Here is a 26,633-nt window from a genome sequence, read left to right on the forward strand (position 1 = left end):
CTCCAGTCTGAAGGCTTTAATAAAAGTTGGTGTCCGAAACTACTCTGTCCTTCAACCAACTCGTACAGTCGTTATAACTCCTCATTTAATTCCTGCCGTACATTGTTTCATCTCCGGTATTGTTGCAGCGGAATCAATCTTTGCATCCTCCTTGTGCATGGTAAATGCTCCGAGCCGTCAGGAATTTTCTAGCAGGATCTTGGGTAGGACCATCTGCAACTAGCCATGCCAACACAAGACGACTAACATTTGGAAGCTTCCTTAGTGACGGATTGGAGCTCATCGACTCATATTCACGAAGCCTTTCGAGGTCGTGCAGTCAGCGACTACCGTTGTGGTGATATTATTGTGGCAATCAAATCGGCGCTCAAGGGACCATTGCAAGACGGTGACAATTCAGTGCTTGCTTTAGTTCGAGCTTTATCCTCAATGAATGAGGCAGTCAATCGATTATCACTTCCCTCGTGGTAGTCGTGCTCTTGCCGATTCTGGAAATTGGGAAGCATAGACGTCATCCAAATCTGGTCCCCGTGCAAGGAACTCAAAGCACCCCTAACCCACTTCGACGGTCTCAAGTACTCTCGTTTTACTCAAACCTTTACGGATATCCAAAGGAACACTCGCTCGGATCACTTGCTACGATCACTTCCAGGGTACATTGTAATATTTAATCCCCGCCGACACCCTCACTACCATGTTCTTCTATTCGTGGCCGTTGTGGGAGAAGATGACCTTCGTGAGTGACGAAGCACTGCTTCCTTGGAACTGTGGCTGACGGTCCCAAGATTCTAGGTCTTGCTATTCTTGGAGTCTTTTGTATCGGATATCTCAAACTCCTATGGACGAATAGGATCGTCAAGAAGCAGGAAGTGGTGGACGAGGAGAAGAGAATGAGGATTCAGGAGCTGAGAAACAGTGGACAAATAGTCGAGTCTCGGAGAAGCCATGACATCCCATTCGGCGTAAGAGCAATTCAGAGCGGCATCACAGTTGATGGGATTTGGATTTCTCAGTCCACCACGCCAATACCGAGCGAGCTTAAGCTGGGACATTTACGCAACGGCTCTTCCGATATGGTCGCTCCCCATAATTCGAATAATAGTGCCGAAGCCACGGATGAAGTGACCGCTCAAGGGGTCCGACCGATTTCGAGACAGGAAAGACAACAGTTCTCAAATGACGAAACTGGAGAGCCGAGCATGGCCCCAACCACGGGGACTCTAGATGCAACAATTCCTGAGCGCCCAGCCTCGCGCTCTTACAAGCCTCGAAGATCGTCTCACCTCCGTATTGGAAGCCATGGAGAATACGATGCAACAACGCTTGATCAGCTGGAGGGCAAGTCCCCGTCACCGAAGAAAAAGATATATACACATCGTCCGCGCGGATCTCGTGGAACCCACTTAGAAGTTGATTCGTCTTCCGCCGCAGACAACGAGCGCTCCTCCGGAACCTCTGACGATTCTGATGCCACCCTTTCACATCATCCCAAATCGCGCTCGAATCAGTCTTTACTCCCTCAGTGCGCTAGTCTGGATGAACAGTCGACGAGAACGTCAAGCAAACCAGTTTGGGCCTCTGTTCCAGCTCAGAGCTCTAAACCCGAATACTTCTCCATTCCTGCTGGCTCTCCAAATTCCGAAACTTCAGATCCCTTTGCAACTCCAATGGAGAGTCCTTTGGAAGCACCCAGAACCTACAAGCCTCAACACTTACCGACTAACCCTGGCCCTAGCTGGCCCAGCGAACCTCCGGCCGAGTCTTCCCACCAAGCCCGCTCCCCATCTCCGTTCGTACCTGGGGAGCTGCATGTGAATAAGGTAGTACGTAAGGTCAATTCTGGCTTCGAGGTTTTGCCTGCCGGAACGTTTGGAACTCCTGCTGAGTTGAAAGGGGGAGATACATCTCACGATGAAGATTCTGGGGAGAGGAGACAATCGAAACTCCAGAAGAAGCCTCGGACGTCAATGACGGGACAACTGGCCTCGAGTCCTGCAGACCGGATTTTCAAGGAACACGTCTCACACAATTCGGGCTGATAGATGTTTGCCAACATTCAGTGAGTCTTAGTATTTAGCTCGTCGGAATGTTGAGGCAAAGACAATGGGGTGATGGCTCGGATCAAGTCAAGGGTAGCTTGTTGGTTGATTAAGGGTAGCAGGGTCACATAACCATTATTGCAACTGGGGAGTTGGGTACAGAACGAGTGATGAGGGAAAGAGGATAAGTTGTGAGCATAATCCATATGCTTGGCCAACAAAATTAGAAATGTACTGTACTCGATAAACGTGCAACACGTTCAACTAGATTAGATTTGCTCCAGGCCTGAATGAAACATCTCCAAGTTATTCTTTCCAGTTCTCGCAATGCATGAATATACGATACCCATGGGTATGGACTGAACCAACTTACCAGGAGAGTCTTTCATTCTCAAAATGGTCTCTAGGATGGTTGGACAATTCAGCGTTCCAAGCTCGAGAATAAGAGAGTATTGAGGGACAGGTCCACTTTTAAACGTGACAGCGCGCTAGTTGTTTCATCCTCGCGACGCGTCGCGAAGTCAACAACCCATCGAAAGTTGCGATCTCCACCCAAGCAACAACTGCAAGCACCCTTTCAAACACGGTTCCACGACATAAGATTGGTGCCTTGCAAATTCTCAACATGACTACCGAAGAGATAGAGGAATTCCAGTCGGGCGTTGAAGATAGTGGAGTCGGAGGACCCGGGGCGCCAACGCCACTTTCCGCTCTGGAAGTAAGTCTGGATGATCGCAGAGCACAGAGACATGACTGATGTTCGTGCCTTTTAGGGTGTTGCGGGTCTGACAAAGCGTGATATTCAATTGATCGTTGATGGAGGCTACAACACCGTCGAATCTGTTGCATACACTCCACGAAGAATTCTCGAGCAGATCAAGGGTATCTCCGAGCAGAAGGCAACAAAGATATTGACAGAGGGTTTGCACTCCGAATGCAAGTGACCAGAGCCTGGCTGATAGATCCATAGCGTCAAAGCTTGTACCCATGGGATTCACCACCGCCACCGAAATGCATCAGCGAAGAAGCGAGTTGATATCGATCACCACCGGATCAAAACAGCTTGATACATTACTTGCAGGAGGCATTGAGACAGGATCAGTAACTGAGATCTTTGGCGAGTTCAGAACCGGAAAGAGTCAAATATGTCACACTCTGGCTGTGACTTGTCAATTACCATTCGATATGGGAGGCGGCGAAGGAAAGTGTCTCTATATTGATACCGAGGGAACCTTCCGACCAGTCCGTCTGCTTGCTGTTGCCAACCGATACGGTTTATCCGGAGAGGAAGTTCTCGACAACGTTGCATATGCCCGAGCCTACAATTCCGACCATCAGCTTCAACTGCTCAACCAAGCTTCGGCGATGATGTGTGAGACGCGTTTCTCTCTTCTCATCGTTGATAGTGCCACTTCTCTCTATCGAACAGATTTTGTTGGACGAGGGGAGTTGTCTTCCAGACAGACCCATTTGGCCAAGTTCATGAGAACACTTCAACGCTTGGCAGACGAATTCGGAATCGCGGTCGTCATTACCAATCAAGTCGTTGCCCAAGTTGATGGCGGACCTAGTGCAATGTTCAATCCGGATCCTAAGAAGCCAATCGGAGGAAACATCATCGCTCATGCTAGTACGACCCGGTTGAGTCTGAAGAAAGGTCGTGGAGAGACACGGATTTGCAAGATCTACGATAGTCCTTGCTTGCCAGAGAGCGATTGTCTGTTTGCTATCAACGAAGACGGGATCGGCGACCCGAGTCCAAAGGATCTGGACAAGGACTAGGTGTTTAATTAATGTGTTATTAATGTGGTTTAACGCTATTGGAACGGACGGAATGAGGAACGAAGCTCTCTTATTACTCAGCTTGCATTTTCATAGAGTGCATGGAAAGGGTGTTTTGGTATGGTTTATCAGTTCGGCTTGCATTCATCAATAAAGACTTTATTGTGCGTAGTTCAGATTAGATCAAATAATTGTGCAACTTATTCATCAACTGAACTTGAAGTTGATAGTGAAGCTTAAAATGCTGAACCCCTGTAACTTGTCTTGTCTCAGTAGCCGAGCTTAGGCTTTCATATTGTGAGGAGCTTTTGCGACCTGTAATCGCGCCAGTCAACACCACCGCAACGAAAATGCGAAATCCTTCAGCCACGAATTTCTAGCAACCCGGATTGATGGAGGCAAGATGGAATCTCCAAGTCCATTCTATGCCTACAAGGAGACACGCTTAGATCTCGAACCGGCGACGCAAGGCTCCACCGTTGCGATCCGTTTACCTCCCCATGGCGCGTCAACAATTCTTTCAAGAACGGCCCAGAAACGATCCCAAGTCACCGAGATCCCGATTGCAGAAGATGAGGTTGCTTTTAGACGAAGTCATTTGGCAACAGCGGCCTCAATTTACCACCGATCCCACTACAAGTCCCCCAGGAGCTTCCTTTGGAGGGTATTGGAAGATGGAAAGGTGCTTTCTGTCCGGGCAGTAGATGTTTCTAGGCCGAGCAACTCTGCGGATGCGAACCTTACGTTGCGGTTGAACTTCCCAAGTCCGATTACACCTGGATGTATCGCGTTGTCAGATTCCAAGGATCATGATATATTGAGCATTTTCGTCATAACCGAAAGCAAGCACCTCTACACTCTCACCCTGCGTCCAGACTTCTTTCGAAAGCCCTCAAGTACAGAAGATAACGTCGATGACTGGTGCAAGTCATGGGTCTCCCACGCCTCTTTTAAACTTCCCCATAGGCTAGCTACTCTAGGAGCGGACGATCTCTTGATTTCTGCTCATGACGGGTCTTTGCTGAAGCTAGATCGGAACTCTGGCGGCGACGGTATTCCTACCCGCTGTAAGCTATGTCTATTTATATGCTGATATGAGTAGGTTCTGTCTGGAGAGAATCACATCACAGCGCTGGCAGTTGGACACAAAATCTGCGGAGCATGATCGTACGAGGCAGCAACACAGTCCTTTATGGCAAACACTCTCTCGAATTATCCTCGGCTACCTCTATAGCAACCCCAGCGGCAATCATTGATGGCGTTTCCTATGTCTTCATGGTCTCACTAGATCATCGACTTCGGATCTGGAATCTGGCAGCTGGAAGGATGGCTTATAATGGAGATATGTTGAACCAGGAGACTGAATTGCATGAAGAGGCGAAGAAAGTCATTGATCCATCACAATCACAGCTGGTCAAGGTCTTTGGAGATAATGATGAGAGCGCTCTATGCGTCACATTCTCTCCTCTTGGAACTGGCCAGTTCAAATTCTGGAACGCTACCCCAAACGAAGCTGGAAACCTCGAAGTGGTAGATCTCTTCCCCGACAACACCCTAATACCACAAACTCCCACTTCCGAAATATGGACTCTGGCAGATTTCTCCGTCGTCCTGGATCGATCCAACGCCAACAATTTCACCTTGTGGGCGTTATGGAAGAACAACGTAACATATAGGCTTCACAAACTAAATTTCCAAAGTGGCTCGACCTCTAGATTACGAGACGCATGGGAGGGAAGCTGGGAGGCAATGGCCACAGAGACTCTCCGCGAGACTCCCCTCCCTGCGGCATTTCCTGGTGACTCGGCAGATATGACCGATAAATGGCTAGATTTCATCTTATTCCCAGGTAGATTTACCGGAGCTACTATTGAAACCGGGCTTGCGATTTATGCTCGTGGCTTGGGGTCGGCTAAAGAAGCAGCGCGAAGATCAGGGAGCCTCCCTGAAAGAATGTGTGCAATCATCGCATCGACTGTTTCTCTACAACATATATCTGGTGACAACATGAATTACGAGGAGTTCCGGACAGCAACGGATACTCAATGGCGCCGATTCTACCGTTTGCTGCTAGAACTAGACAAGCAACGTGGTGAAGCTATGTCGCTGGTCATTGATCCTCAAGGGGAGATGCCTTGGGTAATCTTGGCGGACGGAATCACTGCAATTCGAGACTGTAGTGGCCTCGAGAAAATTTGGCATAACAACGGAATGGTACCCGCAGGAACTCAACACATAGCTCGGCCACTCTTCGCTGCAGCCTCGTTCAGGGACTCGCTGTCTGACCATTTCATCCACGGTTGCAAGGCCATGCTTCTAGAAGAGATATTCCAGGAGCCGTCATTGACCGATCCTGCGAGGATGCGTGCATTCTACGATAAGTGCGACTTCTCCAACCAGATAGGCGACGATGAATATTCTCAACTTGTGAGTGGCCTCGGTGGAGACTTCAAAGGTGTCACCCAACATGTCTATCAAGCAATGCTTGAACTTATGAACACTGCCGAAGATTTTGACAAGAGGCCACAAGTTCTTCCGCTCGCAGAATTCGGAAACAAACTGGTACTGAAAGGAGTTCAGGAGACGACTGAATTGCATCGCAATGTCTGCCTCGACCAGCTGATTTTCCTCGTCCTGTTAGAAGTGGAGGTCAACCATGGGGAAGAGGGAATTCAGTTCGAGACCGCAGCAGTTTTTGGTCAACTCATGCCAATGTTCGCGAGGCTTGAGTTGGTAAATTGGCTTGCGAGCACGCAGATTTCTCTACCGCTTAAGAAGGTTGAGCGCTCCAACTCCATCTCCGAGAAGGCCACGAGCCCTACGAGGAAGCCACCGCCAAGATTGGAGACATTGACAGTTTTAGAAGGCGTGCTTCGACACTTGTTCGGATTGGATCTACGAAGAGACGAGACCCTGTCCTCGGTTGTCACTGAGGTCATAATACAGATCTGCGCCCTTGACAGCGAATATGAGGCACCTCCTGCCGTTATACAATGCTTTTTGCTCAAGCATGACCGGGCCGATCTTGCCATAGAGTTCTCAAGATTTGCTGGCCGCGATGCGTTCTCCACCTATATTCAGGGAAGAGCATGTCTTGCCGCCAATGAACCCCTCACAGCCTCAATGCTCTTCAAGAAGGCTGCGTTCGGAATGGGTAAGAGCCTCCACTAACTTCAGAAAGAATGATGCTAATTACATCTAGCATATCCAAATCCAAAGAAGAGAACCGATCATCGTAGCGCTGGTTACCTTGACGAGACCGAGAGGAATCTCTTGAACGCAGGTGTGCCAGAGTACTACGCTCATATTGTTGCACTATTTGACAGAGAGAAAATGTACTCTTTTGTCATTGATTTTGCAAGACTGTCTCTCCAATTCATGAAGGTTGGCAACCAAGAACCTCAAGCAATCCTGCTCCGAACAGAGATGCATAGTCGTCTCTTCAATGCTGCCATTCAAACGGCACGCTTCGAGCTCGCCTACTCTATTCTTGCCCTTTTCACCGACAATGCGCTTCAGCATTCCTCTGTCAGGACTCTCGTGACCAAGATGTGCGAGTCCTCCTATGCTTCTCAACTTACCGAGCTCCCTTTTATTGGCCTTCAAGACGCCGTGGACTCAATCCTGGCTCAGAAATGCCAAAGCATTGTGGATGTCACAGTCGGCGTCCCATACCACAAAATCCTCTACGCCTGGCGAATCAAGCGAAGTGACTTCCGCGGTGCCGCGACCATTTCTCTCGAACGCCTGCAACGACTCCAACAATCCGGAGATGGCGACAAGATAATCGGTGAAGATGGCCTCGAGACTCCCGTCACAAAACAGTACATCGCACTTATCAATGCGCTGAGCTGCGTAGAACCAAAACAAGCTTGGATCCTATCTGAAGAACCTCCACGGAAAGGGGCCACCGGAAAGAACAGTCAACAGAAGAGGAAGGTGGTTACTCTGGATGATCTGAGGAGGGCTTACCAGGAGGAGCTAGATCGCATTGCTGCGATCCAAAATAATCAGTTTGCATTTGCAGGGGGAGATGAGATGGATGTTTTATGATTTGAGCCAGTAAGGCCGGGCAGAGAGCATGGCGTGATATGGAGCCTGGAGTGAGATTCTGTAAAACAGATAGCAGATACTGCGCCTTACAGGTGGAAATGCTGATGACCTTCCTACAATCCAGCGCCATGAAATCAACGCAGTCAAATACAATCTCAACCAGTGGGACCAGGATAGCGAAGCTTATGATGAATTTCCTTTCTTCATATCTCCCATAATCGCCGTAAGAGCTTTAAGCTCCAAACCTCTATGTTACAAGTGAACAGCATTGACTTTCATTACTCCTTCCATTCATATCGCTTACGCTGCCTGCGGAACCTGCGCTCTCTCTGGTGGTGGTGCACCTGCGATCTGAGTTTGCTGCCCCGCACCAGCTGCAATTTCTGGTGCTTGACGGTAAAGCACGATTTCGGATTGCTTGAAGTAGCGTCGTGCATCTGGACGTTGTTAGACATGTCGAAAGAGGGGAGGGACTGAAGCAGCTTGCCTTCGTCAATAAGCACGAGACTGAGGTAATATCTGGTAGAGTACTTCTTGTTGACTTCCCGGAATGTGGGGGTAAGATCAAACCCCCCAAGGAAGAGTCTGATGGGAATAGTTTCTCCTCTTGATGGAGAGCCATCCATGATCTAACAAATGTCAATAGGTTTATTGGAAGCTGAGACCAGATGACTGACCTCGAACCTGACCAAAGTCTCACTCTCATTATATTGATTAGGCGCTGCGCCAGTCGTCTCCCGCCTGATAATCGAAAGCTCCATATGCTTGATCTTCAGTCTGACGAGAAGGAAGTATATGCGCCCTACAATGACATCTTTCAGATGGTACTTTGACTTTGAGTACTCGAATTCGATGTGGAGACAGTCTTCAATACCAACGTCCATCTTGATTGAGCTGTTCATCTCAGGTGGTATCCTGTACGAGTACACCCAGATATCCTTCTCTCTGATTACGTCCGCCATTCTTCGGGATACGGTAACGCGGACGAAGTATCTGAGTCTGACATTGATGCCGCTGTAGGACTCATATTGTTTTTCGACATTCTTGAAGTTGAAATCAAAGGCTTGAGGATGTTGAAGGTCTCCAGGCGCAGCTAGCTCTTGGCCCAAGGAGAGGAATTCGTAGTGGTTTCCGCGGTCAAAGAACATTTCTGTGCCGCAGGTGAGTATATATACTGCAGCATTCTGCATTGAGACCTACCAATGGTCCCGATAAATTGAACCTTGATTCCAGTATGTTCCAATCTCTTTCCATCCTTCGGTCGTATCGTGACAGCGCCTTTCACAGACTCTCCGTCTTTGTAAAGCGGTGCCTTTTCTCTGCGGCCCTTCTCCGTCTTCATATCCACCATCTGCCGGTCGTCTCCATCATCCAGGACAATGTCGATGTCGACTGGCGTCGAGAAGAAGTATGCCATCTTAACAGTGTCTTTTCCAAGGCCTCCGAGCGGCTGATTGATTGTACTGGAAGACGCGCAAGTGAGTTTGATGTCGGATTGGCAGCTCGCAGGCACAACCGACAGCACGAGCCACAAGGCTGCGGCCAGCCTTTTCAATGCACGGGCTTGACAACGTCCAAACTTTCTCGACTCTCACGACAGACCAGCATAGCACAACAACCCTACGAAAAGGTACCGCCTGTCGAAAGAGGTCCAGCTGTCCTGAAGCCATCCTGTTCGCGCCGCACACAGGCAGCGACTACGAAACCTTCCGCAATGTCTCTCCAAAACTATGTCAACAGTAAGCTCCCCTTTCCTCTCTCCCTTGACTTCACAGTTCTTTTGCAAAGCTTACAGCCCATTCTGACAGCCGGGTAGAGAAGGTCCTGGTATTGACCAGCGATTCAAGAACGCTGGTGGGAATGCTGCTTTCATGCGACCAGATGACAAATTTGGTAGGTCTCCACTGCCTTGAATTATTACAATCGGATGCTGAAAACATTCAGGTGCTGTCACAAACTACAGAACGCATTATACGACCACCAGATGATCCAGAACCGTCGAGTGAGGTTCCCCATGGGCTGTATTTGATTAGAGGGGACAATGTGGTTGTCGTTGGCCTAGTGGATGAGGAATTAGATGACAGTATCAACTGGCTGGCAGTTAGAGGAGCTGTTGTTGGGGGAGTCAAGCATTCATGATGAGCAATACAGAGTGATGTTGTGGAAATGGAGGGAAGAATACCAACAAGCAATGTTGCATATCTGGCGTTGGGAAGAAATCACAGATCAGCGCAAGGCCCAAATCTTGTAATTGGTCGAATATTTGCTCGGGCAGCTTGGGAAAGCTTGTTATAGTCAGTATCGCGTGTAGAAATGCGAAGCCCTTAGTGATTTTGAAAATAAGAGTCTTGGACTACAAGACCTCTAGAGTTCCCAACTTTGATTCTGCATGCTTCGTCTTTCTGTGAAGCAAGGGCAAGACTTCAGTTAGTTAGTTCACTTATAGAACGACAACCTCTGCGAACCTTCTACTTTGGTATTCAGTAGACAATTACTAGTTATTGGAATATGTCGTTTTTATTCTATACTTCTGAGCTTAGCTGTTCGTGTGCTGATCAAAAAGGGTGCATGCCAACGTCCAAAAAAAACCCTACATATCTAACCAAATACTCGTTCCAATAGATATGGTCCAAATTCAGCCTCGCCGGGGCTCGAGATAATCCGATTGATCCTGTTGCCTTTCGCCAGACTAAGCCAACCACCGTTGTCTCCTGGGGCATCACCCTCATCCTCAGCCTTTGCAATAGTGAGGTTCTCCATCGGGTTCGAAATGTCAACAGCGCCAGGGCTCTTGACTTGCTGTGAGACTCCCCCCTTCTTCCTATTTCGACGATCGATGATATGCATTCCCCTTGTCCATTGACCAGCGGTCTCAACTCTTATATCTTCAGGGGCCTTGGGAGCGAGCATCCAGGATGGAGCTGATCGAGTGAGCATGTACCAAATTGGCAAAGGATCATGCAACTCTAGTCCAATGTCTGCTTGCTTCCTGGTGAGAGACTCCATCTTGTCAAGTGTCTTGTGCACAAATGCAGAAGTCCATTCCGCCAAAGGAGATCCAGCTTTGATTAGTGGGTCAAGCTTCGCTGAAACATGAGATCTTTGAAGGGTGTGAGGAGTTGTGACATCGAGGGGAAACAGGGTTAGCTTGAGCGGCCTTGACAGTTGGCGAGGGTAGGGTGCGAGAGTCGATAATTTCAACGGCAATGGAGGGAATGTTGAAGAGGGGTTGGGCGAAGTTAACGCAAAAACCCTTGCTGTTGCAACAGCATCGGCGTAGGTGTTGAACTCAGCAACAGGGGTAATGTTACCCTCCACATCAATAGCACCTCCCTGCCGGGAATATTAGTATTGTGAATTGATTGAAGAAGTATGAAGCTAGGCTTACCATCACGACTACCTCCTTGACTTTGAGGAATGTCTCAGGATCTTCTGCCGCAGCTAATGCCAAATTCGTAAGTGGGCCGACACAAACGATGGTGATCGAATCTCGAGGGTTTTCTTTGAGAAGTCGAAGCATTTCCTTATGTGCGGGGACCTGGGAAGCTCTGAAAGACGTCGTGAGAGCCGCAAGTTCTTGCGCTTCTGCCACTTCCTCGGCACTGGCCTTAGCTGTAGGTGGCTGGAATAATGTCTTCCAAGCATCAGACGGCGAGAGATGAGGGTGCTACTAAGATTAGTACTGTTTGTTCTTTAATTACTACTTAGATCACAAACCGATATGTGAACGCCCGCCAAACCATCGATGCCATCTAAGCAGAATTGTAAGCTTTTCAACATAACTGTTCCCAACGGATGAGGGCTTACGGAAGTAATCGGCCATCAAGATCTCATCTTCCAAAGGGTGATCAGCGCCAACCGCCACAATAGGCTTTGAAGACAACATAGCCTCGAAGCCCTCGAGTTGGCCACGAGCTTTTCGCCACTCTCGTTCTTTATCAATCACATGGAAAAGGGCAACAACATTCCGCAAACAACTTGGAGTGGTGTCAACAAGCATCACATTTTATAAATATAGTGATGTACCTCTGAACTTCGACATTTCCATAAGTTACGGATATAAGAAGAATGTCAAGTTCTTCGGGCTTTGCCGCGAAAGCAAGGAGCATAGCCAGAACATCGTCAACGCCTTTTGGTACTTAGTTGAAAGTTCTCTTGAGTTCTTATATATCAAACCTACCAGGATCGGTGTCGATGATAATGCGGTTTAGAGCAGCCATTGTTGATCAAACTCCTTGGTCAGAGGGCACAGGGATTTGACGGGTTTCTGATGTTGACGTAGAGGTCTCTTTGACTTGAGCAGAAATGTTGAGGAACCTTCGATGAGATGAAATGGGTGCAGTATCCTGGCTTTCTAATGATGATGGCGTGTATTGCTCCCTCAGCTCAGAACTGTGCACAGGAAGTCATTCAGATCAAAGAGTTGCGGACTAGTCCTCTTTGCGGGAAGCTTTCCTGCCAGGTGGGCAGAGCATGTCCAGACAAGGAAGGCGGTCTGATATCGGCAAAGTCGCTAAAGGGAAAGAACGAACTGCCTCCTGGGGGACAGAAAAAGTGGCACTCCTTTCAATGTACCAAGTCATGCAGGACATTGCAAAGACTGCCTCTCTGAATGTACAACCAGACTGTTATACTCCAAGTCTACTGTCTTCAAATGCCCCAGAAAATCCGGAATATCCTTTTCTGCCCCTCTACTTAAATGAATGTCTAAATTTGACTTGGGATATTAAAGCTCAGCGCCGCTTTTGCCCTGCACACTTGGAAGGACGCTATAATAGCCGATAAGCCTTTCCCTCCGACGCCCGTAGTCAACCTTGTGTTGATACGTTGGCCACAACGGCAAGCTCATCACCTTCACAACCACTGGTTGGATTCGACACGTCTCCCTCCGACCGCGCGATCTTGTACAGATCTCCTCAAAGACCTTCCTACCACTTCCCTACCTCAATACATCTATTTCCATTCCTACCGCTTCTCTTTTGGTCCCCATCCATTCAAATACGGCTACTGACTGCCAGTGTCGCTCCTGACTCGGCTGTCGATCTGGTCAATTGACCCCAACATCCCTGACATACAGACATCATCCTTCCCTAGTCTGCTACGTACCACTACTTAGTGGCACTGTGGCACGAAGATGCCAACGGTATCTACTGTGGGTGGTTGGGCGGTTGTGATTCTTTCCGGAGTTACCTACTATTACTGGACAAACCAAAGAAAGAGCAAGAACAAACGAGCACTACCAAAGCAAGCGGGCAGGGAAGCTGAAAACCACAAAGACAAAAAGGAAAAGCGAGGTCGGAAGGATGGCAACAACAGTGGTGGTGATTCTGAGGTGAAATCTCAGAAAGAGAGAAAGAAGGTGAAGCCGTTTGTCAACGATGAACAAGCATTCACAAGCACAGCGAAGGGTACAAACGGAGATGATGAGAGCATTAACAACCGAGAATTTGCTCGACAAATGTCGAATGCGAAGACGGGCACCCTCGCTGTTGCTAGGTCGCAGGCGGCTTTGAAGCCAAAATCAGTGAAGCAAACTCAAGCTAAGGAGAAAGCATTTGCGGAGACAAGCTCAGACAACGCAACAGCTCCGTCTTCAACCACTGGTGGAGACGCAGACGACGATCAATCACCCATCAATTCCCCGGACTTGAGTGCGACGACCATTACCTCACCAGTCACAAACGGTGTCTCTGACATGCTAGAGAAGCCTGCTCCGGGCCCGTCAGTCCTGCGAGTTACCTCACCCACAAACCCGTCGAAAGCAAAGAAGGAAAAGATGGCTCCCACATCCGAGACCGCTGAGACCAAAAAGCAGCGCCAGAACAAGAAGAAGGCTGAAGCCAAGAAGCAACAGCGTGAGGAGGAAGAGCAACAACGAAAGATCATGATGGAGAAGCAACGACGCACTGCCCGAGAGGCTGAGGGCAGAGCTGCAAAGGATGGAAGCGCGTTCATGGCCGCCAAGGCACCATCATCTTCTGCTTGGACTGGCAAGACTCCTGATGCTCCCGCAAAAGGAAAGGTCACATCAGCAAACAACTTTGACCTTCTCGATACCGACGAGTCCTCAACCACCGCTGACGCTGCTGAGCCGACAGCAGTCAAGTCTGCCGCGAAGCCAATAGATGAAGAGATGTACGCTGATGGCCAGATCTGGGGCAGTCAACAGGCTGAGCTTGAGGCTCAGTATGCGCACATGAGCTTTGAGGATCAAGTCCAATATGCAACTGAGGCCTCAACTAGGTGGGAGATTGTCGAGAAGCACAAGAAGAAGAAGGCGGCACAGAGGAACAAGGAGCCGGCGGAGCAATCTCAAAGTTCGACTGACGATACTCCCGACTATGCCCCCCCAAAGCCCAGTGGTCCTTCTGGCCCAGGTCAGAAGTGGGAGGTCACTTCCGAATTCATTGACGAGGACGGCATGTTGCGCGAGGAGATCAATGTGACTCAGGACTCGGAATGGGAGGTCTCATAAGGACGCTGCACGTCTGTTGACTTGCCGATATCGATGTGGTCCTCTAGTTGGTCAACCCGACTAACAACGGATTCTGGCTCAACATCCACATGACAACACCTCGACATTTTGGCATTTCAACACATGCAATCTTCGATTTCTTTTCCTTTGTACATTGACGCTACCGCGTGGTTCTGCATTACAGCCTTTGGCTTTATACATCTTTGCATATGGTATGGCATTCGGGCTGGAGGGTATTGCATAACCAGCCGCAACATGTACTCAAAATCCCCTCGATTGTTGGTGGCAAGGCGTTCGAGATTCCACTTCGTTTCGAGCACACACAAGGGGCCACAAAAAATTGCTGGGATCAAGGCATGTTTCTTTCAAAAGATCATTTCCTTCAAAACTTCACGTGTACCATCAGAACATCAGAATTGCTGCTGCAGAGCACTGCTTGACCGTAGATGGCGCACCCCTACAATACAGGCATCAACTCTAGAACTTCCTCGTTGCAGATGACATAGCCAAGTAGGCGGCTTTGGACAAGGAAAACTCCCATGTGCATAAACAATTCGCAGTAGCTAAGCCCTAAGGATAACAAAATGAGCACGGCTCACGTTCTGCTCTGCGGGAACGTGGGACAGCTTCTATTCTATGCCGTCAATGGCAGGTGGGCACAAATTCCGACTTGCCCAATCCAGCCACACCGTTGGGAAAGTTGCCGGCGGCCCAATTAATGACCCTTTGCAGGAACATGCAGCTTTACTCTTGAAAAGGCTGTGGCATCCATAGACCTATGTTCCACTCTATCTGGACTCGAAAAAGCTTTGATTGTCAGGAAAAGAATCAACATCCGGTTTCTCTTCATTCTACCCCACTGAGCCCCCACTTTCTGCACGGTCGCGGGTTTTCCGTTGACCTGCATCTGCTTTCGCTGCCACACCAAGCACATCCCCAATCAGGCTACTGTACTGTACGAGGACAGGGACCAGGTGCAAAGGGTCCGGATCTTGCCTCCTCCCACCTGAAACCCATTCGATGTCGTGAGGCCTCAGAACATCCAAGGACAACCGTTCTTTCGAGGTATGCCATCTTTGCGCATTTGAGGATCTTCAAAGTCCGAAAGGTGGATCCAGCGCTCTAAATTGGAGCCCACGCACTCGTCCCGTGCCAATCAGTCTCGAGAGGAGCCATTCCACCAGCTCCGAGCCAGTTTATCAGACAGAAGAGGGGCTTCATTCTTTGACATCACACCTCCACTAACTATTCATGCGTATCCATACACCTGGTTGCCGCAATTCGACAGCTCAAGTACCCAATACGAGGAGTCAATCTATGCGATCTTGACGTTGGATATACTCTTTGTTCAAGTTCAAGGCTCGACCTCCTCCACGAACCCACGCCGAAACAAAGCCCATTGACGAAAGACGCCCCACTGCGCCCCAAAGTCCTCAATCATTCCTAACACATCGCTCGACTGCAATTGACCCATCCGGGGGCATTCAGGCAAACTATTACGACGGGAAAGCCTGCGCCTCAATCGACTGCCCTTTCATCAGCTCAGCACAACGAACTCAGTTCAAGCTGTGCGCCTTCAGACTTCAAAAGACCCCGCCCAACATCTCCAATCTGTTTGCAAAAGACCCCCTCGCTCACAGCATATACCTTGTTGAAGATCGTAATCGCCTCCCGAAACACCCGCAAACCACACGCAAACCCCGAAGCCAACCACAAGAAATCACTCTTCATGCATTCATAACGGAAAGCCTCCACCGCACGACAGACCCCTCCTTCATAAATCAGGGAACATGTCTCTCGATGTTGCTCTGCAGTCTGTCGCCTTTTATGTCCTTTCCTGCAGCACTTGTGCCAAGATCAACCATCGACGCAAAGCGAAGATACAAGCGAAGAAAGAGAGGGCCGAGAAACATGAATTAGAGACTGAACAGCCGGGACTGTACCGGCATCCATCGCCATTTTCTACAAATCCGTATTGGACGGAGGAAATCATGATGGGCCCAGGGCCTCCGAAACAGAAGGATAAGAATGGGAGCAAGAATGCAAGCCAGAGGGCTCTCAACACAGCGGGGCAGGGAAGCAGTTATGCTGGGAGCAGTGCAATGAGTTCGGAGCCCCCAAGCAGTCCTACAGCCGGTACAGAGGGAACCCGTATTTCCGGCGATGGCTGGAATAGGAAACGATATCAAAGAGAAGACGAAGCACTATGGGGCCACGATGTTCCAGGACCAGGACAGAGAATTATCGATGCCATTGCGAAGGCTGGCTCACAAGCTGGCCGTCTGCTAGAGGGTCGATTAAGCAAAAGTGGTCCTGGGAAGGAAGAGCAAAATCCCGGGACGTATTACCTAGCGAGGAATCCTCCTGTGAATGATTTACACCCACCCGTGGTGAGCACTGCGCCCTCCAGTAGGGATGAGACAAGATGGATGCTTCAACCTCCGCCTCCAGCAAAAATAATGGAAGGCAAAGAGAGAGTAAATAGGAGTCGCGCCGGCAGCGACCTAAGCCGGAAGGGCGGGGAAGGGACTCCACTGAGTCGGCAAGTCACTGAAAGACTTGTGGATGCAAAGTTGCAACGAGGAGAAACTCCAACGTTTCTTGAAGTACGCTCGTCAACGTCAAGAGCCGAATCTAGATCAAAAACACCAATGTCAAGCCGTCCCAAAGCACCAAGAGATACCGGCAGCAGAAGCTCGAGTTTGGAGTCCTCTGGGTCAGAAGTACCCAGAAGGAAACGAAAACCGCCACCGATTTCAGTATCGACGTCAGCAAGAAGCTCCAGAGATACTATCGAACACGTCCCTGTCCCCTCGACTCCTCCGACCGCGTCGTCGATCAGGACTGAACAACCCAACAGGCCAGTGCTCACGACGATTTTCGGCTCTTCAAATGTAGTTCCTCAGTCCGCCGATGGAGGAGATAATTTTCCCGCCCTTCGCGAACTGTCGGCTCCTTCTACAAATAACGCGAATGCTCGGGCTCCTTCGCCCTCTCATAGGCTCACACCAAACGCAAATGCAATGCCTGCATCGATTCCAAGCGTTGACCCCAAGTTTCCTGGCCTAGCAACGAACAAATTTCCTCCACCTACGGCAACCGAAAACGCAGGCCTTGTTGATCCCACGTCTTGATAGCAAGCATAGAATACCGGCATGCCAACAGCTCAATCTTTCGATTCTCAAATTTCAGTGGCTCGTCCTCCGTCCTTCTTTTAGCGGTCTTAAATTTGGCATTAAGGTTTAGGTATGAGTTAGCATGCAAGCGGGTGTTTTGGTATCGGGTTTCCAAATTATGATTGCATTGGGACAGGTTGCATGGCGTTACTTTTGGATGCGCGCAGATGCTGGGACTATTTGGACAGGGGTTTCTGAATGCAAAAAGGTATTATGACCATATGAAAGTCTGGAGTTCGAGCTCACCATTTGCGTGCATGTGAAAAGAGTAAGATATTACTTGAATCTGAGTGAAAGCTCTCATAACCTTTTCCTTCCTTGGTATCAAACGCCGACAATGCAAGCTTTTCGTGCAGACATAACTTTTCATCTTCAGCATCTCTCTAAAGATGCATGCCTTCCCCTTCATCACCTTCGTTAACCAAAGCTCTCATTCTCTCCTCCATTACTCTCCTCAATGCCTCATCATCTAGCCTTCCACCGCTATTGTTTGCAGTGCCATTCGTCGCCCCATTTATTGCACTCTCCCCACCCATCCTGACCTCTCCATTTACTATGCGTCCAGTCTGAAATGTCCCATCCCTCCAAGCCTCACTCCTCTCTTGTCCCTCCACGTCCACATCACCATCACCCTCTTCCGTTCCATTAACCAACGCCTCATCGCCCTCCTGCAGCTCCTCCGCACTTTGAAACTCCAACCAACTGCTTCCCCGCCCCTCAACCTCAGCCTTCAACAAAGCAATCCGCTCTTGCATTCTGGCAATGACAGTCTCGTTTTCCTTGATGGCGTCTATGCAATCTTGGTCGGGGTGACCATTAGAGGAGGGATCGGTGCCATCGGCGAAGGGCTTCAATTGTTCGTTCGAGTAGTCGAGGTGTGCGATGTTGTTGCGGATTTCCATAGCTTTAAGGTGGAGACTGCTGAAGGGGAGGTCTTTGAGGGCAGCGGCGAAGCGGGCTGGTGAGATGGGGGTCGCTGCGTTGGACATAATGCTCGCAAGTTGTATATGAGTCTCGCAGAATGTGCCGTTACGTTGTGGAAATGTGGGATGGAGATAATGAGGTCGGGTGGTAAGTATGGGTTTTTAAGAGTAAATTGTGAGTTGCAGGTAACGAGGAAGACGTGCCGTTCGGCGCGGAATTTCCTCGAAAATGGACCGTGCACAACTAGAAGTCCGAGGAAAATGATGATTCGATAACCCAGAACTCACTCCAAATTTCAGCGCCATTCGAAATCAAGATACATTGGTTTGAGCTCGACCTTGATGACTTCCAACATGACACGATAGCAGAGGTGGAAATGAACAGTCTTTGGCCGGCAACGTCCCGGCTTTCGTGTTTGAATCTTCGAACCATCTTCCAAACATGCTACAAAGTCGATAGCATTGCCGCAAGGCTCGCACAACGGTCTATTCGTCCATGCTCCACATCATCGTTGCCATTTCGGCGGAGAGAAAGGCAGCTTGGGGAAAGACGTCCATCTTGGAGGTTGTGGCAAACACCAAGTCCAGCGTACCGGCTTGTCGACCGCACATTCACCTCACAACGGATAGTCACCAAATTTCGGGAGCTGCCACAGCAATATGTAGATGAGGACGGTCTTGATTATAGAGCACAGCCTTTGTCACAAGCTGAAACTAAGGCAATTTTTGGGGATATCATTGATGCCAGGACCGCGCATGGGCTTCTCAGAGTCTTACATGGCCGTCGAGTAGCAGGAACATTAGAAGATCCAGGACTGATGAGCACTGGCTACGAACAACAATTTTATGATGCTGCATTGGCATGGTTGAGGAAGAATATTCCTGTGGATGAAGTACAATGTGCAGGGCTCAGAGCGGAGCAAGAGCTGGCAGAAAAGGAACTGCAGATTGTCTCGGACGCAGAGAGGATAGGGCTCTGCAAACCCAACTCGGGAAACGGCAAGGATATTTACGGCAAGAGTGGGCTCGATGCTATCAGGAAGTCGAAGGAAAGGGAATTCAAGAAGACGGAAGCAAAGGCGAAGATGAACCAAGCGGACGAGATTCGACAAAACACTGGTACTTTGGAGGAAATCTGTGCTCGGTCACACGTTGAGCTTCGAAGACGAGGCGAACATCCAAGACTTAAGCACTATGTAGAACGGGCCAAAGTCTTGCCCGATACGCCTCCAGAGATGAGTAAATTCGAGCGGCTCTGGCCTTCAGCGCTCATTGTCATTGGAGTTGTACTTGCTTCGTACATGTTCACACGGGCATACACCCCTCCCAGACCTGCATGGAGAATGTGGCCAGACATGCCCCCTTCTGCCGCGACTATCATAGGCATATTTCTCGCAAACGCAGTTGTGTTTTGCGCGTGGCATATTCCTGCATTGTTCCGAGTCCTCAACAAATTCTTCATCACTGTTCCAGGATATCCGCGAGCCTTCAGTCTCATCGGCAGCACATTTTCTCACCAAAGCATTTACCATTTTGGTGTCAATATGACCGTGTTATGGTTTGTGGGGACACGGCTCCATGAAGAGGTTGGGCGTGCCAACTTTCTCGCCATATATATGTCGTCCGGAGCAATTGCGAGCTTCACCTCCCTAACCTCTTGGGTCCTGCGAAACAATTTCGTTTCTTCTTCTCTAGGAGCTTCAGGAGCTATCTGCGGAATCATTGCTGCATATTTGTGTTTGAATAGTACAGAGAATGTCAGGATCTTTGGGGTCTTTCCTCCGGAAGATTGGTTCTCCATTTCGGCTTTAGGATTTCTAGTCTTTTTGATAGGCTTAGAGATCGCGACGTTGAACAAGATGGGTGCGGTTATTATGGTGGATCACTGGGCACATTTGGGTGGCTATGCTGCTGGAATTGCGTCGGCGCAAATGTTGAGGATGCAGGCTAGACGGAGGAAGGCAATTGAGGAGGAGAGGAAGAATCCTTTGGGAGCCATTGAGAAGATCAGCGGAGGTAGAACGTAATGCGTGTATATATGTGCTTGTAATAGTAATGTATATGAGAATGCATCCCCTCTTTGCTAGAGTGTCTCTCGTCTGCCATTCGCAGGCTCATCAACCACAAAAAAATTGTCGCAAATCTAAATTTTCTAAGTCCCTATTGCGGTACATCGCGTGTTGATTTGTCATTCCTGTGAATTCTGTCAGCTATGCACTTATGTGGTTTTTAAAGAGATCTAATATACTGACTGTTTTCAGAGCTTTCAGAGAGCCGAACCCCTTATTAAGCGAGTTCGAGGGCTTTCCCTCGTCCGCTTCCTGCTCAGAAACCTGTAATCATTGTGGCCACATGTCTTGTCATTCTTGGTTTTATTTTGCCCACAACCAACGTTCAACCAAGGACGAATTGCGCTCATTAGGTTGCTAGGCTAATAATAGGGGGGTGTCTCTGCAAGGCCTGCAGAAACAGTGCTCAGAACCACCCTTTTTTTGATTCTTGCCCTAGCATCGCCGCTGCAAACCTACGAAACATGAAAAGGTGGCTCTTTCCGATCACGGACCATATTCGGGCTCGCTGTCAAAGATCCACTCGGCCTTCGTGAAATCGTTCGTCCCATGAGGTGGATGACAGCTCCCTCGTCTGACCCACTCTGCTGATTTGCAGGGATAACGGCATTAAGGGGTCTTTTGATCTTCATGTCAGCCCCAGAAACGCGGTAGCTTGGCTTGCAGGGGAGCTCTATCCTTGCATCATCGAACGGAAAGAGGCAACCAGCCGAGGACGATACAATTTCCGACGCTGCGATCAGTCCGCCAGCCTGGCTTGGCTGCTGCGTCAACACCACAACTTCTTGTTTGATCACTTGCTACATTCTCGGTATATCAGGATGGTTTTCTGACGATGTCGTGACCCCCAATTTCCAACACCTTTACATAAGCCACCTTCATTTTGCCTTCTCCGTCCCTTTGGTCAGTTGACCCGGAACCTGAACAGTGAACGCCGAATGCCAGCGCGATCTGACCTGCGCCTCGAATCCTACGTCGTCGAAATTACCAGCCATCCTCTGTCGCAAATCCTCTTCTCCACGAGCAGCCGCACATTTTGTCAGATTCTCAAGCAAACCTTCTCCGAATTGCCCCAGTCCAGATAAATAATGGCTTCTCATCTGCGAGCCGATATCCTGCATGGCAGAAACCATCCCGGCGACCACTCGTCCGACACGCGATGGAGGCATGAGGAATCAAGGTCTTACGCACGGCATGCTCTTGCAAACCCGCGCGAGGCAGATGGGAGGGGCGGCAGCAAAGATCTTGCGGATTTCTTGAACAGCACAAGAATCGAAGGACCTCGGGCATCGGCGGCACACAGGTCGAAGCCTCTTATGGTTCCTGGGAACGTTCGAGGCCCAGGAGCTCAGAACTTGAGTGCAGAAGAATCTACAGTTGCGGTTGGAGAAGCTACACAGGCCAATACGGGCACAATGGAAGTCAAATGTGGTCCGCTCCTCAACTACAGGCGCATGGAGAACGAGACTTGGTATGGCAGCGTGTTAATTGTGACAAAAGGAGGTGGCCTTAGGGAAGGCCCTGTGGCACCTGAGCTGAGATTGAGAATTCTCGGCCCAGCGCACACCGTTACATCTGGACAAGTAGGACTCAACGGAGCCGGAGGCGAACCTTATGGAATGGTGAATGGAGTCGATTATGGAGGGTTCGAACAACCAAGTTCGGCATCACCAGCACCAAGTAATGGCGTGCAAAAACAAGAAGCTACTGGTGGTGGAAGCAGTTCCGAGGACGTCAAAGTCGAGGGTACGAAACTATATTCAGATCCTACAAACACATTCTGGAGGTTCGATTTGCAGGTGCCAATGCAGCAATCCGAATTACACTGCGAATATGACATTCCCGGCTTGAGTTTCCCGACAGGTGAGAAGAGAGACAAGCAAAACTTCTTTATCCCCGCCATATCGGAGTCAATGAGGATCATGTTCCATTCTTGCAATGGATTCAGCGTTGGCACAGATGAGAAGGCTTGGAGCGGTCCCGCACTTTGGAATGATGTCTTGCGAGTACACCGAAAGACTCCCTTCCACGTGATGTACAACCCCTTTTTGAGTGAAAATTAGAATGGTAACTGATCATTCACAGGCTGGGCGGTGGAGATCAGATCTATAACGATGGCATTCGAGTGCATGGCCCTCTCAAGGAGTGGACTGGTATCGGAAATCCGAAAAAGAGGAGAGAATACCCCTTTCCTGAGAAATTGAGGAAGGACTGTGACAAATATTATGTCGACAACTATATTCGATGGTGTGTATTGAGTTATGTTGACTCGAGCAGTAGAGAGCTACTTTCTGACAGATGAGTCCAGGTATTCAACGGAACCGTTCGCAAGTGCCAATGGACAAATTCCTCAGCTGAATATATGGGATGACCATGATGTTCGTATACCCTGAGCAGTCTGCCAACGTGGATACAATGAATGTTCAACTAACGGTCTAACTTATGCCTTTAGATCATTGATGGTTTCGGCTCATATGTTGACGAGTTCATGCGCTGTTCAGTCTTTCGAGGCATTGGAGGCACTGCAAACAAGTATTATCTACTCTTTCAGCATCACCTCGCACCACCCATCTCTACATTCACGACTGGTAAGTCTCCTCTCGAGCCACATGTGTAATTTTTAACATCCTCGAAGATGCCGTGCAAACAACTTCAAATCAAGGTGCTGGTGCTGACCCAAGACAACTCGAAAATACCTTCGTACTTAAGGAGCATTCTATTGACCCAAGCTATATCATTGGATCCAAGCCCGGAGTAAGTCCAATTGTTTACATTTCACTTGATTAGTTCTAACTCATAGCAGCCATACGTTGCGGAGCACTCTCGAAGCATTTTTTGCCGGATGGGCGCACGAATAGGATTTTTTGGCATTGACGCACGAACGGAGGTGAGAAGACCCTTGGCCTTTCAAGGTCCTCATTTAATAACGTGAGCAGCGTACGCGGAAACAAGTCAATTATCCTGAAACTTACCACATCATATTCGATCGATTACGAAAAGAGCTCAGCGCGTCAAAAGCTTCCTCGTCTCCTATCACGCACTTGATTGTCTTGCTTGGAATTCCCATAGCCTATCCTGTATGTTTGCTTGGCTCTATTTAATGGCACCACTAACATGCTATAAGCGCTTAACATGGTTAGAGAACATATTCAGTTCCCCTCTTATTGCCCCAATCAAGTTTCTCAATAAGAGATTCGGCTTTGGTATGTACTCCTTGCTCGTTTTCTGCGATATGCAGATGTTAATGTCCCATAGGCGGCGGTTTCTTCAACCACTTCGATGGAAGCGTAGACTTGTTGGACGATCTCGATGACCATTACACTGCTCGCACACACAAGAAGGAACGCCTATACCTTGTGGAACAGCTTCAATCGCTTTCTGCGGAATACTCTGTTCGAATCACGATCCTCGGTGGCGACGTTCATCTGGCAGCAGTAGGGAGGTTCTACTCAAATCCTAAACTCAATGTCCCGGTCCTCCAAGATCATCGGTACATAGCGAATATTATCTCTTCGGCAATTGTCAACAAACCCCCTCCGCAAGCTGTCGCCAACCTGCTTGCGAGAAGAAACAAGATACATCATTTAGACCCGGACACGGATGAGACTCTAATGACCTTCTTCGATAGAAATCCTGGGAGTTCCAACAAGACCTCCGGCTGGAATCATGTGACCATGCCAAGTCGAAATTTCGCCATGATTACAGAGAACCATGAGCTAGGAGCGAATGGTGCTGCGAATGGCCATGCTGGAAATGGGACAGACGACACAACTGATCTATCCAGACAGTCGACACTCAAAGTTAAAGATGGCCATAGCTGCTTGCATGAGGGAGAAGTGGATGCCGGCAGCAAACACAAGGCTGCCGATATGGAAAAGCATGGGAAAGGCTCTGATGGCAGTCTCGATGTATGCATCAGAGTCGAGATGGATCAGCACGATCCAGAAGGCAAGACACAACTTTATGGGATGACCATTCCGATTCTGAAGTATGATGGTGCTGCAGAGAACGTTATGAGGAAGCGAGACGCTATTCAGGGGATCATCAATCAGAAGGCCTGAACGAGGGATCTGTATAAAATTGGGAGGCACTTTGAGGTTGGGCATAGTAATTAGGTTGGAGATATCTCTCCTAGATACAACTAAGGCTGGTTGCAAGCTGGCAGCCACTACAATGAAAGCTTTGATTTCCCAACATATTTTGGAGCTTTGATCCAGAGAACAAGCTTGACAAGTCAAGCACAAGCTTGAGCTGAAGCGATGGCGATGATGCTTCAGTTGATGTGGCGAGACTCAAGGTTTACTTACTAAACACTTGACACTTTCTCCACATTGGATTAATAAACACGGATTGCAATAACTGCATGATTGACCAGTGATACTTTATTTAATAAGAATACATCTAATCCTTGCTGTTTGATTAAGCTGACTGGACGAAAATGGGCGAGAAGAGACAAGCACACTGTTATTATTCGTCCACTCCCGTCTTCGTATCTGCTTCGAAGTACACCTAAACTGAAAAATCTCGCCACTCATTTAATCTCAATAGATGATTTGGGCGAATTGAGTCATTACATGAAAAACAGATGGCGCAGAAGCGAAGACTGAGAACTCGGAAGGCTGCTTTGATACCGCACGACTTGTTGATACGGGATCTCCTCGTACTCCGAGGAGGGATCCCTCTGTAACTAAAGCTGAGAATACCGAAGTGAGTGGTGGATTAGATGAAGAAGAGTGCAGTGAAGATCTTCCAGATATCTCGCAACCTTCACCGCATACTAGGGAGAAAACCATGCGCAAGTAGAGGCAAAGGAAAGACTACACTAAGATCCTTCCAGTAGAAGCGCCATACATTACAGATAATGAATGACACAGAAGAGGTAAAATGAAATTGGTCAATCTGTCAGGAAGCTGCCCTGAATCCCATTCACCCTTGACAAGGTTCTCAAGCCACCTTCATCTTCCTGTCCCAATAGCACTTCTCATCGCAGTCATCATGTAACCTGTTGATATTAGATTTGAAGAGTTTTACTAAAGTAGGCCACGTCCTAACAGCGACTGGTAGATGCATAATTGAAGTATTTACATTGTCTATTAACATTCAATGGTAACGAGCGGAGTGAATAGGGGGCGGTTGGGGCCATAGAGTGTCCAGAAAACATTAAGACCAGTCTGTTATATATAGCCCACGAGAACCGCTCAAGAGATAGTTGTTGTAAATATTGATGTATATTGCATACTTGAGGACGAATTCAATGCCACTGCAAGGATCGCAGTTGCATATAGCAAACGTGGCGGTATCTTTGAATTAACCCTCACACGGACATGAGGTGGCACTGTAGGAAGCTCGCACTAAAAATAATTCGCAAGACATGTCTTCCAGGAGTAGAGAGCCATGAGGGAGCCGGGAGCATGTCTCCTCTCCCCAACCGTGAGGTAAGCTCGCAATGTAGCACAAAGAAATCGGTTGGGTACGGAAAAGGAAGGCTGGAAGAGATCTACAGACATCGACAGCGTCGAGATACGAGGGAACAATGCCTCCGAAATCACAGATGCCTTGGCTGACATCTGGGACCGGCCTAATGTCAGACTTCGCTTCAAAGGCAGTCGCATTCACACAGCAGCTTATCGACTTAGAAGAAGGATCATTGGCATCGCCACTGTGATCAACCCCCTGGCAGTTTAGCACATCTTGCATGTTGGTTGGGAGCTGAATGCCGTTGGTTGGAGTCCTGATCGCTTCCACAAGCTCTTGACGGGGCTGCTCGTTCGCAGGACGTGCCACTGCAAGGGCGGAAAGCCAAAAAATCCAAAGACGAGAGTAGTCAAGTACATGTCTAAAAGTTTAACTGAACGGTTGGAATAGTTGGAATACTTGAGTGGTTCTTGGCACTAGGAGTGATTTGTGCTTTGAAAATTTCTTCTTGCACAGCGTCAAGATGTTGATATTAATACCATTACAAACCCTCCATTACTTCTGTATCAATCCCGTGTTGTGCTCAAGGCGGAGCAAAGATTTCCCCAGGGTTGTCCCCCTCTCGCAGGCCACTGCCCAACCGTTGGCCGTTGAGCTGCATTAAATAGCAAGCATTCAGGTGGACTCCTCATTGCAACCTT

The 26,633-nt window shown here is 48.8% G+C and overlaps 10 protein-coding genes across 10 annotated transcripts; 7 read left to right on the plus strand and 3 right to left on the minus strand.

The window, feature by feature from the left end:
- Positions 1-727: 727 nt before the first annotated feature.
- K444DRAFT_633485 (uncharacterized protein) lies at positions 728-2,039 on the plus strand (the record flags this gene model as incomplete). Its single annotated transcript, XM_024883617.1, has 2 exons — positions 728-736; positions 786-2,039. The coding sequence occupies 2 exons, from the start codon at positions 728-730 to the stop codon at positions 2,037-2,039; spliced, it is 1,263 nt and encodes a 420-aa protein (XP_024732876.1).
- A 2,113-nt stretch (positions 2,040-4,152) lies between these two features.
- K444DRAFT_85812 (uncharacterized protein) lies at positions 4,153-7,999 on the plus strand. The gene is made up of 3 exons (XM_024888761.1): positions 4,153-4,873; positions 4,924-6,975; positions 7,024-7,999. The coding sequence occupies exons 1-3, from the start codon at positions 4,225-4,227 to the stop codon at positions 7,872-7,874; spliced, it is 3,552 nt and encodes a 1,183-aa protein (XP_024732877.1). The 5' UTR covers positions 4,153-4,224; the 3' UTR covers positions 7,875-7,999.
- A 175-nt stretch (positions 8,000-8,174) lies between these two features.
- K444DRAFT_645602 (vacuolar protein sorting-associated protein 26B-A) lies at positions 8,175-9,291 on the minus strand (the record flags this gene model as incomplete). The annotated part of the gene is made up of 4 exons (XM_024885103.1): positions 8,175-8,311; positions 8,362-8,503; positions 8,552-9,024; positions 9,075-9,291. 4 exons carry the CDS (start codon positions 9,289-9,291, stop codon positions 8,175-8,177), a joined length of 969 nt encoding a protein of 322 aa, XP_024732878.1.
- Positions 9,292-9,588: 297 nt separating this feature from the next.
- K444DRAFT_654966 (LSM-domain-containing protein) lies at positions 9,589-10,291 on the plus strand (the record flags this gene model as incomplete). Its single annotated transcript, XM_024885974.1, has 3 exons — positions 9,589-9,613; positions 9,691-9,767; positions 9,819-10,291. 3 exons carry the CDS (start codon positions 9,589-9,591, stop codon positions 10,011-10,013), a joined length of 297 nt encoding a protein of 98 aa, XP_024732879.1. The 3' UTR covers positions 10,014-10,291.
- A 56-nt stretch (positions 10,292-10,347) lies between these two features.
- K444DRAFT_617060 (nucleoside hydrolase) lies at positions 10,348-12,285 on the minus strand. The gene is made up of 6 exons (XM_024881041.1): positions 12,055-12,285; positions 11,901-12,003; positions 11,682-11,851; positions 11,592-11,626; positions 11,263-11,541; positions 10,348-11,207 (listed from the first exon to the last, which is right to left on the minus strand). Exons 1-6 carry the CDS (start codon positions 12,092-12,094, stop codon positions 10,473-10,475), a joined length of 1,362 nt encoding a protein of 453 aa, XP_024732880.1. The 5' UTR covers positions 12,095-12,285; the 3' UTR covers positions 10,348-10,472.
- Positions 12,286-13,008: 723 nt separating this feature from the next.
- On the plus strand, positions 13,009-14,349 carry K444DRAFT_633490 (uncharacterized protein; the record flags this gene model as incomplete). Its single annotated transcript, XM_024883618.1, has 1 exon — positions 13,009-14,349. One exon carries the CDS (start codon positions 13,009-13,011, stop codon positions 14,347-14,349), a length of 1,341 nt encoding a protein of 446 aa, XP_024732881.1.
- Positions 14,350-16,139: 1,790 nt separating this feature from the next.
- On the plus strand, positions 16,140-17,483 carry K444DRAFT_537393 (uncharacterized protein; the record flags this gene model as incomplete). The annotated part of the gene is made up of 1 exon (XM_024875461.1): positions 16,140-17,483. One exon carries the CDS (start codon positions 16,140-16,142, stop codon positions 17,481-17,483), a length of 1,344 nt encoding a protein of 447 aa, XP_024732882.1.
- A 294-nt stretch (positions 17,484-17,777) lies between these two features.
- K444DRAFT_85870 (uncharacterized protein) lies at positions 17,778-18,703 on the minus strand. The gene has a single exon (XM_024888762.1). The coding sequence runs from the start codon at positions 18,512-18,514 to the stop codon at positions 17,909-17,911; it is 606 nt and encodes a 201-aa protein (XP_024732883.1). The 5' UTR covers positions 18,515-18,703; the 3' UTR covers positions 17,778-17,908.
- Positions 18,704-18,748: 45 nt separating this feature from the next.
- On the plus strand, positions 18,749-20,566 carry K444DRAFT_654971 (rhomboid-domain-containing protein). The gene has a single exon (XM_024885975.1). The coding sequence runs from the start codon at positions 18,826-18,828 to the stop codon at positions 20,473-20,475; it is 1,650 nt and encodes a 549-aa protein (XP_024732884.1). The 5' UTR covers positions 18,749-18,825; the 3' UTR covers positions 20,476-20,566.
- Positions 20,567-21,279: 713 nt separating this feature from the next.
- On the plus strand, positions 21,280-24,807 carry K444DRAFT_596168 (uncharacterized protein). The gene is made up of 9 exons (XM_024878419.1): positions 21,280-22,552; positions 22,603-22,764; positions 22,826-22,895; positions 22,970-23,105; positions 23,153-23,271; positions 23,321-23,404; positions 23,454-23,594; positions 23,642-23,720; positions 23,773-24,807. The coding sequence occupies exons 1-9, from the start codon at positions 21,606-21,608 to the stop codon at positions 24,576-24,578; spliced, it is 2,544 nt and encodes an 847-aa protein (XP_024732885.1). The 5' UTR covers positions 21,280-21,605; the 3' UTR covers positions 24,579-24,807.
- Positions 24,808-26,633: the final 1,826 nt, after the last annotated feature.

Source organism: Hyaloscypha bicolor, assembly GCF_002865645.1.
Source record: "Hyaloscypha bicolor E unplaced genomic scaffold K444scaffold_124, whole genome shotgun sequence".
NCBI lineage: Eukaryota > Fungi > Ascomycota > Leotiomycetes > Helotiales > Hyaloscyphaceae > Hyaloscypha > Hyaloscypha bicolor.